The sequence below is a fragment of the Ictalurus furcatus genome, chromosome 29 (assembly GCF_023375685.1).
Source record: "Ictalurus furcatus strain D&B chromosome 29, Billie_1.0, whole genome shotgun sequence".
Classification (NCBI taxonomy): domain Eukaryota; kingdom Metazoa; phylum Chordata; class Actinopteri; order Siluriformes; family Ictaluridae; genus Ictalurus; species Ictalurus furcatus.
The window spans coordinates 1425240-1438210 of NC_071283.1; the positions used below are offsets into that span (position 1 = coordinate 1425240).

The following is a 12971-nucleotide window of genomic DNA, read 5'->3' on the forward strand; positions in this document are numbered from 1 at the left end:
TGAGTTCAATAAGATACGCCGGTGTGTATTGTGCACCCGAACACAAGGCAGCGTAGACGGTTTAGGCAGGACGGACCGTTTATACTCCTCTTGAGCAAAGTACACTGGGATAAGAAGGCAGCGGTGGAGAGGATCAGCGGACAAGGTAAGAGGACAAATACGTAAAGAAAATAAATCCTGGTGAAATAAATAGCGACGGATTAATGTGTAGCTATGAAAGATAAAACAGGAAGTATGAAATAAATTCCTGAACAGTTTAAAAAAAAACAACAACAGGATATTTTCACGTGTTCTACAGTATGTCTGGCTAACTTCACGTTAACTCAGCGTTCACGCACTAACAGAGCTGGCTCTGTTGTAGGAAGTTAATGATTCATTTTTATGACCTGCAGCCATGATACTGATCTGCATCGCGTCTGTTCTGGCCTGTTCAGCAGCAGGTAGGTACCGCCGGTACAGTATGTAGTTGTATTACAGTACTGATTAACAGCTAGATACCCTCTGAAACCCTCAGAAACTGTAAGTCACCTCGAGGAAAGTCGTCTGTAATGGCATCTTGAAATTGTGCTTGTCTCTGTTTTCCACTCTATCAGAGTTCTCCGTAGTCACCCCCAATGCTTCAGTCTCGGCACTGTTGGGTTCTTCAGTCGTCCTGCCCTGTGGTCTTTCTCCATCTTTAAGTGCCAGAACTTTTGAAGTTCGCTGGTACAAGAATGATGACATTAATAACCCGGTTCTGCTCTACCAAGACCAAAAAGTCCAGGGGAACGTTAGAACGGAGTACAGGGACAGAGTGTCTCTGATCGGGGAACTGGACAAAGGGAATGTCTCTCTGAAACTGGACAACCTGACAACAGTCGACAGTGGAGAATATACGTGCTTTGTAAAGAGCCTCAGTTGGTATGATAAGCGCAGCATGGACCTGGTTGTAAAAGGTACGACAAAATCCAACAACATAGAACACTGCTAGCGACTAGCATGTACCTCTTTAAGCACTAACTGGTATTTAACTGCATGTTTCTCAACATTTCTTCTGACTGACTGAATAACAGATGTAGTAATGGTAAGGAAAAAGGATATACAAATGTACGTGTGTATAGACGATCTTCTCAGATAGTATCTTGTGTAGGGTTTAGTGGTTAGCATGTTCGCCTCACACCTCCAGGGTTGGGGGTTCGATTCCCTGTGTGTGTGGAGTTTGCATGTTCTTCCCGACATGCATGGTGTACGCTGATTGGCATGTCCAAAGTGTCCGTAGTGTATGGATGTGTGTGTTATTGTGGCACATGATGGATTGGTACCCTGTCCAGGGTGTACCCCGCCTTGTGCCCCGTGCTCCCTGGGATAGGCTCCAGGTTCCCCCTGACCCTGTAGGATAAGCAATATTGTTGCCTTTTCTGGGTTCTTTATTCAACAAAACCGGTATGTTCACCACAGCACTAGGTTCTTCACCCCTCCTCTCATATCATGAAGCTGGAGAAAAGGTGAACGTTACCTGTACATCAGCGGGATGGTCGCCCAAACCCACACTAACCTGGAGAGACAACGAAGGACGAGAACTCCCAAGCAGTCACGCTTACTACAGAACTGGTGTGTGATTAAGCTGAATTAAATCTTATTTGTATAGCACTTTATAGAATAGACATGGTCACAAAGAACCTTTCCAGAAATCTGGATCTAGATCTAGATCAAGCCAGAGGTGACAGTGGGGGAAAAAAAACTCCTTGAATCAAAAAGGAACTGTCTTATGGGTGACACCAGATCTAGGTATGACAGCATAACTAAAAGGAAGAGCTAATCCAGGACAACATGCACGGATTTCTAAGTAATTTGGAACGTGCATGCATAATGGACTGGCCATTAGAGATTCAACAATACAAGGACCCTGAAATGCAAGTCCAGTATTGTCATGGCTCGTGTTTGTGTGCTTTAAGTGTATATTACATTTGTAGGTAGTCAAGTAAGGTGACGATTACCATGATCTTGATGAGAAAGGAAAACCACATGAGGTAGAGGCTAATCGTACTGTTTCTAAACATGTTCCTTAATATTATCACTTGTGGTTTGAATGCAAACTCAACAGTTCCTATACTATACCAGTTGCATATCATCTCCATAATTATTCAATTTGACCTAATAGCAGCATATACAAGAAGAACAAAAGTAGTCCGAGCATAGAGCCCTGTGGCACACCATGCAGAATATCATATCCTTTAGAGATATGGTCATTCATTTTTCACTTCATATACATGATGTCAATTTAGTAGAGTTCCAGAGAGACCAGAGTCCAGTTTCTCACAGTTTCTTAGATCCTGTTGAATTTGTTAGAAATTTCACCAACAAACATCAAGCCTGTAGATTACAGTGTGTGATGTGTTGATGCTAATTTCTTGTTCTTTCTCTTTCAGGGTCTGAAGGGTTGATGAACGTGAGCTCATGGCTGCTTATCTCTTTGTCTGACCTCGAGTGGATCTCCTGTACTGTGGGTTTAAACCATCAGGAAGTAAGAGAGAGCAGAGTTGTACCACTCAAAGGTAAGTTATCTGTCACTGTACACTCAGAAATAAATGTACTGTAGTCGTTGGGGTGGTATCGTCAAACGAGCTTCTGAGCAGAAATCCAACGTCCTACCCACTAAGCTAAGCTACCACTCACTGCCCTATGCTTATCTTCTGGCAGGATTCTGGAGAGAAGCGTTCATCTCGACTCTAGTGCTTTCATTAATCGTCCTCATCGCCTTCACCGTTCTTCTGATTTTGTTCTGGAAAGGTATTAATGAAATATTTAACGTTTCTACTGATATGAGAATACAGACCTAATTGTGTCTCACATTAATATGTGATCATAGGGGGAATAAAAAAAACACATTTTGTTGTCTTGTCTTTCAACAGGTTTACTCCCGCACTGTTCGTCTCACAAAAGTGCAAAAGCAGCAGGTAGTGTTTATTCTTCTCCACTGTATTCATTTAGACAAAAACGCATCGGAATAACGCGTCTTAGTCATCTCTGTTTTCTTCCATTTCTACCATGCAGCTGATTCTCCTGAATCCTTACCGGCAGAGACGGTTCCTCTTAACGCTGCGGAGAACACTCCAGAGAACGCTCCAGAGAACGCTGCGGAGAACGCTGCGGAGAACACTGCAGATAACGCTACAGAGAACTCTGCAGAGAACGCTCCAGAGAACGCTCCAGAGAACGCTCCAGAGAAAGCAACAGAGAACGCAACTCGAGGTAGCTTTGTTTGATCACTAAGCCACACCTCCATTTGCTTCAATCATTACATACAATTATAGCACTTATAAGTAGACTCACTATAAAAAAATAAATAAATAAAAACGTACCTTCCTTATTATTGTTTTCTCATTCTGGTTTTTAAGATCATAAAGTTACTTCTATATTGAATTTCCACAACAACAAAAAGCCAGTACACAACAGAATGATGTGTAAAAGTATGCCAATATTTTGTATAATTTATTCAGTTTGTAATAAAGATAATGCTCCATGTTGTGTGTCTCTTCACAGGGATCAGTGCACTATATGTTCCTCCAGAAATTACTGAAGAACGGTCTTTGAAAGACAGATATAAAGGTACATCAACCCTCGGTCTCTTTCCTATGTTTGATCTCTGTTCACTTGTACGTCTCACGATGTAAATAAAATTTAAACGGATCTTTTTTTAAACAGTGAGTCTCACACTGGATCCATCAACAGCTCACGGATCTCTACATGTGACTGGAGGTCGGAAAAGAGTTCACTGTAAAAATCCAAACGCTGATTGTGAATCTAAATTTCCTCACGTCGTGAGTGAAGAGGAGCTCGGCTCGGGGCAGCACTACTGGGAAGTGATGATATGGGATAAAACATCATCTGCGAAGTGGAAGTCATCGTGGTGTGTAGGAGTGACTCAGAAACCCCACTCGGAGGACGTCCTCAGAGCTCTTTGTTATGAAGAAGGCACTGGGTTATATCCTAATACTGCGAGGTTCAGTAAAATACCCACTGAATATACCATGACGAGATTAGGGCTGCATTTAAACTGTGAAATGAACTCTCTTTCCTTTTACAACGCAGATAAAACCTCTCATAATCATCTCCACACCTTTAATAAAATACCACACGCCACGTATTTTGCGCTGTTCAGTCCAGGAGTGAAAGATGTACATCCTCTCAAAATTCTAAATTAACATGAAAGCTTAGAGTCAGCTAAAAAAGGTGCATTAAGGCCAGAGGTTTGTTTTCATGTTCAGCAGCTTGAACTTCCTGTATCTATAACAAATCTCAGGTTATGTAAATGACTGGCGCGTTGTAGTTCGCCAGTGCACAGTTTCAGTATGAAATCCAGTGAATACTGTAGTTTATATTTGTTAGTTTTAACATTGTGCTTTTGATGTTTTTGTGTATTGTTTTATTAAATTCAGTTTATATATAAAACTCTCTCCTGTCTCATTACACTATCTACGTTTCCGTCCACGCATAAAACGACGCTGGATGGAAACGCCACATGCGAGTAAAATCTCAAATTCGTACACATTTTTTATGAGGCGGATACGGATTTTAATTCGATAAGACATGCGCATAAACTACGATGGAAACACGTTTACAACTAATTCCTTGATGCACGGCAAAAAAAAAACAATCGTGACTTTGCCTCAACCGATCATGATCATGTGGATAACTGGCTCAGAAGATTTAAAATGGCGGCGAGCGAGACGTATCGCGTGTTCAGATAGACGACTTCGTGCCAGTTTCCCAGTGAATGTGAGGATTTTTGTTTACGGGCTGGAAACCGTGCTTTATTCGCAAATGTTTTATGAGATATTCCAATCACTGTGTTGTTTAACCAGTGCACTGTATAGTAGATTGTGTAGTGTACTGTGGAACTCCAAGAGAGCAGATGCTTTAAGCTGCAAAAGACAGATAATTGGAACATGCATGCATTTAGTTCTAGAATGAATAATGATGAAGATTTATAAGCTACTAGGATGGATGGATAGATGGATAGATTCCTTCAGCACAGTATTTTCCTATCTGAAACGCTTCCAAGTAAAACCACAGTTTGGAAGCTGAACCCTGAATAATGCACTAAATCCTTAAAAAACTCCAAGTTACTGGACATTTTCTCCTTAAAACCTCGAACCTGTCAGGGGTTTAAATTTAGGCTAAGCTGACTTGGTACGTTATTAAAAAAAACTAAAGTTTAATGGTTCAATGAAACGTTAAGAGTTCGTACTTATTCCTAACAAGAAGAATTTATTTATATACTAATTCACGTAGGGTTACTTACTTGTTCCCCGGTCGCTCCAGGATTTTTCAAACTTACTGCAGATTTTCCGCAGATCCGGGTGGAGACGTGTCGTGTGACGTCATCGCGACGTGCGTTCGTCCGACGCCCTCTCCGATTCACGTGCGCGTGTCGAACATCCATCCATCTTCTACCGCTTTATCCTTTTCAGGGTCACGGGGAACCTGGAGCCTATCCCAGGGAGCAAGGGGCACAAGGCGGGGTACACCCTGGACCGGGTGCCAATCCATCGCAGGGCACAATCACATACACACTCACACACCCATTCATACACTACGGACACTTTGGACACTCCAGTCAGCCTACCATGCATGTGTTTGGACTGGGGGAGGAACTGTTTCTCGTTTACCGACAAACATCTCTGAGAAAGACAAAACCGTAAAACTATTTCGTGCGATTGCGATTTTGCCAATTTGAGAAGTTTTCCTCAAAAAAAACTCCACAAGTTATATGGAAAATTTTGAAAAACGAAGCAGCAGCAAAAAAATAAAAATAATAAATCGCGCGCTTTTGGCCGCAGCAGTCAAAAAAACTTTTTTTTTTTTTTACATTTTTAAAAAAATGTATTAATTGCTTAGTTATTTACTTACTAATTAATGACTAATTATGGATTTACTTATGTGCTTTTTTTATTATTACCTATTCACATCATCATCATCATCATCATCATCACTTCCTTCCTTCATTTCTTCTTTACTCACGCACTAAATCTCTAAAAGAAGGTCCTGTATCAATTGAACAAACAAAAGCAAAATAAACTGCCGGAGATGCCGAATCTGGTCAGTTAAAATGTTTAATATACAACATCGTCATCAGCACAGCGGCCAGAGTACAAGAAAAATATACACATTATAAAAGAAAAGTAAAGAATGATGGAGACGGTCGTCCCGTCACTTGCAGTATCGATCAGCTTTCATCTTGGCTCTCCTGCGAGAAACACACACACACACACACACACACACACACACACACACACACACACACACACGATCCACAATTCAGGAGAATTTCCACGTATTACGTAAAAAGATCAATAAACATCTCTACTCATCGGTATTGTATATGTACAGTATAGATCTATATTATAGTCCATTAGGCATTAGATCCGTTATCAGTTCTGAGATACGCAACTAAACAGACCGAGGTCTGAGCTCTGTGGAATCCATCCCATAATTCTGTGAGAACGCTGGGGTTTCCATGGAAACACGGTGGAGGAACCATTTCATTCACTGGTGCAGAAGTAAAGGTTACTGACCTGTCGAGTAAAGCCTCGTGGAATTTGCCTTCAGTCCTGGCTTTCTTCAGCGTGCCGCTGTCCTCCTCGTTCACCCGCAACTTCCTGTCCTGGAAGCTCTGAAACTTCTTCCTGTCGTCCATCAGCACAACATCACCGTGTCAACGACGCCATTCATAAACCTGGAATGTTCTCTATCACACCTGAGCAGAACTGGGTGCTTGGTTTTTTTTGTTTATTGTACAATGACTCATATATATATAAATAATTATTATTTTTAATATTCTCATGCCAGTTAACATTTCTGACCTTTGTCCAAAGGGTGCACAAACTTTCACACTCCGCTTCCTTATTTCGCACAGGTTACACAGAGCCATCATTCTGTTTCTTATTACAGTAAAACACACACACACACACTCACACACAGCTGACACTCACACGTAGTTGACCTCGCAGCTCTTGACGTTTCCTCGGTCCTCGTCTGCGATGTCGTCGTCCTTCTTCACCTCTCTCTCTGCACACGAGCGAATCTGTACGAGCCGAACAAATTCAGAATCTTTAACGTAGTAGCTACTACGCTTTCTACACCAACCTAGCATAATCTACACAGGCCACGCCCACAAACGACACAACTAACTTGTCGTTGCGAGCGTGAACATGGGGCGAGCTGCTATAGGAAATGAAGAAATAATAATAATAACAATAATAATAATAATAATAACGGATGGATGAGTTACTGCTGGACCTTGATCATCTCCTCGTCACCGGCCGTTTTGTTTTTGGCCACGATGTCTCCGTTCTCGCTGTATGAAATAAAACAGCTGTTTGCTGCCAGCAGAGCCATTTTACCCTGCACAGAAATCACACACACACACACACACACACACACACACACACACACAAATGACAAAAAAAGTCAAGTTTTTTCAGTTATTTCATCAAAACTATTAGACACTTTTGTCTAATAAAGCTGTTAAAGAGCTGCAGTCTGATTGGCTGCGGTAAAAATGATTGACAGCTGCACTCACGTCCTGGAACACCGGCTCCCACTGCTCCCTCGAGCCGATAGCGTCCGAGCGTCCGATCACGACGCCGTCCGAGTTTATCCCCAAATATTTACCGTAACCAGACTTCAGAGCGATTCTACACAACGGAGAGGAGAGAAAAAAACTGAGGAAATATCACCCGATACTTTTAATAAAATAAACACAGTTCTAGAAAAATAAAATATATAATAATAATAATAATAAAATAGACAGAGTTCAAACAATGCATCCAACAAACGAAGGATAAAAATAATATAAACAACATTGTTCAATAAAAAAAAGTGTAATCATTAATGATAAAAAACCCCACTAAGACACACGGGTTCAAGAAAATAAATATTTAAATAATTCAGAATAAATTATCTGATAAACAGATTATATAATATATATATATATTCATATTATCAATAAAATACATAACATTTTCACAAAAAGCAATAAAAGGACATCACACTGAAACTATAACTGATCGATTCAAAATGAATAAACATCAAAGTATAGATATAAAAAATCAAAACAGTCTGATTTAGAAAAATTTTAGTCCTTTATTAATATACACATACAAGCCCAAAAGTTTTATAAAGAAACTTACTCAATATAAAATAATACATTTTTTACTTATTATTATTATTATTAATATTCAGCTTTCCACTGCGCGCGCGCACACACACACACACACACACACACACACACACGCAGAAAAGCTCTGAAAGAAAAATAAAGACATATAGTTAGAGAGTGATGAAGGTTATTCGGTCGTACCGCGAGTCGGAGAGTTTGATGGCGGTGAACTGTTCCGGTGGATCAGGACCTTCATCATCTGCAGAACACAAATCAAATCACATAAAAGATTACAGACTCTGAAATATAAACAGTTCCGTGTACACAGATATCACGTGTTATAAACGTGTTATTCAGCGCTGATCCCCGTGTTCTCGGTGCAGGTTTTATAAAGACATCACCCCGCATAGTTATTAACACAGTAAACGTATCAGGATTCGTTCTGCACGCGGCTCTGCACGTGGGGGGGGGGGGGGGCAAGCACCCCCACATCATTATTCACTATTAACCAAATCACTCTGGGGGAAACGTGCTATAACTCCAGTGTACGCTCATCAGAGACCAAGGGAGAGAGAGAGAGAATTCTTACCAAAATCAACTCAGCATGCTAATGCGAGCAGACAGAGAAAATGTCAACACTAAAATCCAGCTCTCTGATTGGCTGCTCAGTTGACGAATCAACAACAACCCACACTGAGTAGTTCAGTCTGTCGTGATGCATTGCAGTTTTTCTTCTGCTGCCCCCTGGTGGTGTGGAGAGTCGTTTCCCATCACACCGGATCTCACCGTTTTCTCGTACAGCGTAAACTTTACACAGAAGATGTGACGCGATCGTAAATCAGCCTCTTTAGCGCTAGTTGATGAAGCACTCGTCTCTCCTCCTCCTCACCTCCTGTATGTGGAGCTCCGACGGTGAACAGGCCCGTGTCCAGCGCGTGCACGTACGACCGGCTGTGCATCTCAATCGCCACCGTGCCGCTGATGTCACCTAAATTACGCACCTTCCACCAGCCGCCTGACACACACACACACACACACACACACACACACACACACAGAGAGAATAAAACTCGGTTATACAGATCATCGTTATCAGAAACATCACACGTGTACGTGTGTGTGTGTGTGTGTGGTCAGTACTAAGTAACAAACTAACTAAATGAACAAATACTTAACATTTATGTTTATTAGATTGGATAAATCTAGATAATTATTATTATAAGTATTATTAATATATATATTGTTATTGTTCTCCATAGAAATCAATATAGAATCAATATATAGAAAAACGCATAACAGATCATTTAAACAATGGACAAGTAATAAAAGTGATTAAACGCAATATAAAACTACACACCACGGAATATTTATAATATTATTTTATTGCATCACTATGCTATTTGTTTATGATGATTATTTTATTTTCTTTATGCAGAAGTCCTGGAGACATACCGACCACATCGGGTTTGTCCTCCTCATTATCGCGTTTTCTTTTCTTGTCCTTGTTCTTCTTCTTTTTGCTGAAAAAACGTAAAAAAATAATAAAGAAATTAAACAGAGAGGAAGGGGGAACGGGCTCCGTCCCAAATCGCGTCTCATCAGTTAGAAAGTCCACTAAGTATGACGTAAAAGGCACCGTATTTTAAACTCGACCTAGTGCACCTACACAGGGAGCACGACGCCATTTCGGATGCAGCCCGCACTAGTATTTTAGCCGAAATGCTACAACTAACTGCGTACAGCTGCCTAAAACAATAACCCTACTCCAGACTTACAAACAAATAAACTCACCTTTTATCCTTCAGACCTTTCAACACGAGTTTAGTTGATTTGACGTGAGAATACGCAGCCATATTAGAGTAAAACCCGTGCTAACTACCTAGCAAGTTTCTCGGCTACACTTCTGATCAATGTACTTCCGGCTAAACAAACTCTACGGTGGCCGATATGGTACACAGAGGAATGTTTTTTTGATCTCGCGTTTTCTTTTAAATGTACACTGCCGTTCAGCGTCAGGAGGACACAATGACACAAAAAAGTACAAAAATTAGGACAAAATCACTAATTAATTCAATAATTAATCATTTTTAGTGTTAAATTAAACATATTTATGTGTGTGTTACTTTAGAGAATTGATCACACACACCTCATAAGCATAAGTATATAGAAAAAAAAGGTGCAGTTTGTAATTTGTAAGTATTCCATAAACTAAATGTAAAACAAAACAAAACAAACATCATTAACAAACATAAATATATTTTTTTAAATGTTTTTTTTCTTCATTTTATTTTAATATGAATTACTGAACCTGGATTGTAAAAAATATATAGTTTTGTTGTTGTTTGTTTGTTTGTTTTCCTACAGTATTGTCATGTAACGAATGTGGATCGTTTCTTTGTTTTTGTGCTTCTTTTCATTTTTCCAACCTGGAAAAATTTACCCCCAGACACGTTTAACTCCGCCCCTTTCCCCCAGCAACTCAAGACATATAAATTCTTTAATTCTCTCTCTCTCTCTCTCTCTCGCTTTCTTTCAAAAAAACCCCAACTAATTCCTCTAAATAGGAAGTTAACGTGCTATAGTGGAACTTTCTCCAAAGTGATGGAACTGCTAACTTCTAACAGGAATTACGACAATATGGCACCAAACAAACAAACAAACAAAAATCACTAAACACATCACAAATATTTAAAAAAAAAACATGTCTCAGGTTGGACTTTTCCCTTTTCCCATTAACAGCATCATCTGCATCCACACCGGCCCTGATAAGCTTCTGCCGTAAATCACCACGGAAGTGAAACGAAGCGAGACAAATGCGCTCGCGAGCCGACCTTTAAAACGCTAACATCCTCTTCGAGTAGACACGCTTCAGCGGCGGCCATGAAAAGCTTTTATGCGTGTCAGCGCCTGTGACAGACGTGAGAGAGAGATAGCGAGGGAGTGATGGTGACAGGACAAATTCATCCTTCTGCACAATCTAGGTCATCGCTCCGCTAGAAAAAATGTAATACATCTTCATTTCGCCTGCTTCCGTCCCGCTGTGAAAGGCTGTCTCGCTTGGTTTGTCGATGAGTTCGACACTCGCGCGGCTTAGAAGGTCACTCAGAATCGACTTTCAAAGAGTGACAAGAAGTGCGTGGACGGCGCACGGGTTTGTGCTCATTTTTATATGGGCAGAGGCGTGGCTGGGGGAGGGGTTCCCGGATGAAATGCTTATTCGTAGAACGTTTAACATAACAAACGTACGACAGAAATGGATAGAAGTACGTACGTCTCACGTAACAACGACTCACGCCGTAATTACGCTATAAAGATGTACGACAAGGTCAACAAGGTCACCGTTACACGAAAAACTGCACGAGTTTACACTTTGAGGTTTCTCGCCGTTCTGTAACACCGACTCTTCTTCGTTACCACGGCGATCCTAGACGAACGTCGGAGATTTTAATCAGAAATTCGCCGTCGGCCATATTTGCTTGCAGAACAAACACAAGCTCGCGTTTCTATGCAAACAGCTGTCATGCTAACAACAGCCAGCTAGCAAGCGATGTAGCTATGCTAGCTACTGTGTCTCGAATGTAGTCTACATTAAAAAATGGATTTGAGCACTTAGCTCATAGAGGATTGAACTATTGTAGCAAATTCCCTAGCTAGCTAGTTATGCTAGCAGAGTGTAAGCTCGCTAGAGTTTCTGCTGCAGTAGTGCGAAGTTATTACCACTCTCACACTGGGAGCTAAGTGCTCAAATTCATTTTTTTCCTTTCCTTCTAGACACTGTAAACAGTTAGCATAACTAGCTAGCTAACGCCATGCTAGCACAACTAGCTAGCTAGATATATTAACTCTACTGTGTCTACCGTGCACCTTTTGAGCACTTTGTGAGTGTGCTCATAACTTAACAGCTATTCACTGGCTAGCTAACGCCCTGCTAGCACACACGCTAATATGCGGTTAGCTAGAGCTACGTAAGTGTTGCTAACGAATTTCTACTGGGGAATTTTACACAATGGAGCCATTTTAAAAACAGATGTAGCCTGGAGCTAGGTGTAGGGAAATGTATTTAGGAACATGATGCTGATTTTAGGTGTGTGTGTGTGTGTGTGTGTGTGTTTTCCTCTGTATCTTCTTCGTTAAGAGCCTCAGCAGTCTGTTCGCTCCATTACCTCTGACACCGAGAACTGAGCGAGAGACAGAGAAAGAAGAAAATAAATTGAATTTTATGAGCGTGATAAATGCTTTTTATTGCTTTCCTTGTTAGCCGCCATCGTTCAAGCGCCGGACGTGTGCGCTAGACACCTGCAGCCTAGCATGCATGCTAATTTGTGTGATTTATATGCTTATATTAGTGGGATTTACATTAATATCATCAGAGCAGTAAAAACGGGCTGTTAAGGAGTTTTGTTCAGGAAAGCAGCAGCGCAGCTTCATACCGTATTAACGGGACTCCTTCTAATACATTATCGTTTCTAGAGTAACAAAGTATTAATCATAGATGTTCATTTCATGGAAGGAGTCTCCAGTGTCAGCGCTGTGTAACAGTGAAAAACAGTCAATAGACAAAGCTGTGTATTATTACAGGGTGTATATGTGGGGGGAAACGTCACCGTGCGGAGGAGTGACAGCCGCTGATGCTGCGCCGCTGAGACTCGGGGGAAAAACCTCCAGGAGATCTCCACAGGGCCGGGATGAGTTACGCCAGCTCAATACCTGACAGCTCCGGAGTCGTTTCTCTTTTTTTTATTCCGAGAGGCCGCAGGTGTGGAGAGATAGCGCAGCTCCCCGAGGACGAGTTACAGGAGAAAATGTGGCGTGTGAGAAACGTGGATGA

At 41.1% G+C, this 12971-nt stretch overlaps 2 protein-coding genes across 2 annotated transcripts; one reads left to right on the forward strand and one right to left on the reverse strand.

The window, feature by feature from the left end:
* The first annotated feature begins 12 nt into the window (after positions 1-12).
* LOC128604364 (butyrophilin subfamily 2 member A2) lies at positions 13-4609 on the forward strand. Its single transcript, XM_053619463.1, has 10 exons — positions 13-145; positions 393-440; positions 594-935; positions 1438-1590; positions 2409-2534; positions 2680-2769; positions 2892-2936; positions 3034-3231; positions 3523-3588; positions 3685-4609. The coding sequence occupies exons 2-10, from the start codon at positions 395-397 to the stop codon at positions 4182-4184; spliced, it is 1566 nt and encodes a 521-aa protein (XP_053475438.1). The 5' UTR covers positions 13-145; positions 393-394; the 3' UTR covers positions 4185-4609.
* Positions 4610-6077: 1468 nt separating this feature from the next.
* On the reverse strand, positions 6078-10081 carry frg1 (FSHD region gene 1). Its single transcript, XM_053619464.1, has 9 exons — positions 9935-10081; positions 9596-9663; positions 9033-9158; positions 8345-8402; positions 7565-7679; positions 7282-7386; positions 6975-7066; positions 6558-6668; positions 6078-6229 (listed from the first exon to the last, which is right to left on the reverse strand). The coding sequence occupies exons 1-9, from the start codon at positions 9994-9996 to the stop codon at positions 6193-6195; spliced, it is 774 nt and encodes a 257-aa protein (XP_053475439.1). The 5' UTR covers positions 9997-10081; the 3' UTR covers positions 6078-6192.
* Between the last annotated feature and the right edge of the window lie 2890 nt (positions 10082-12971).

Coding starts and splice junctions, on each gene's coding strand:
- frg1 (XM_053619464.1), bottom strand. CDS start 9,996: ATGGCTGCGTATTCTCACGTCAAATCAACTAAACTCGTGTTGAAAGGT. Junction 9,664..9,934: donor AAAGGTCTGAAGGATAAAAG/GTGAGTTTATTT, acceptor ACGTTTTTTCAG/CAAAAAGAAGAAGAACAAGG. Junction 8,403..9,032: donor CGGAGCTCCACATACAGGAG/GTGAGGAGGAGG, acceptor TGTGTTCTGCAG/ATGATGAAGGTCCTGATCCA.
- LOC128604364 (XM_053619463.1), top strand. CDS start 395: ATGATACTGATCTGCATCGCGTCTGTTCTGGCCTGTTCAGCAGCAG. Junction 2,535..2,679: donor CAGAGTTGTACCACTCAAAG/GTAAGTTATCTG, acceptor ATCTTCTGGCAG/GATTCTGGAGAGAAGCGTTC. Junction 2,937..3,033: donor CAAAAGTGCAAAAGCAGCAG/GTAGTGTTTATT, acceptor TCTACCATGCAG/CTGATTCTCCTGAATCCTTA.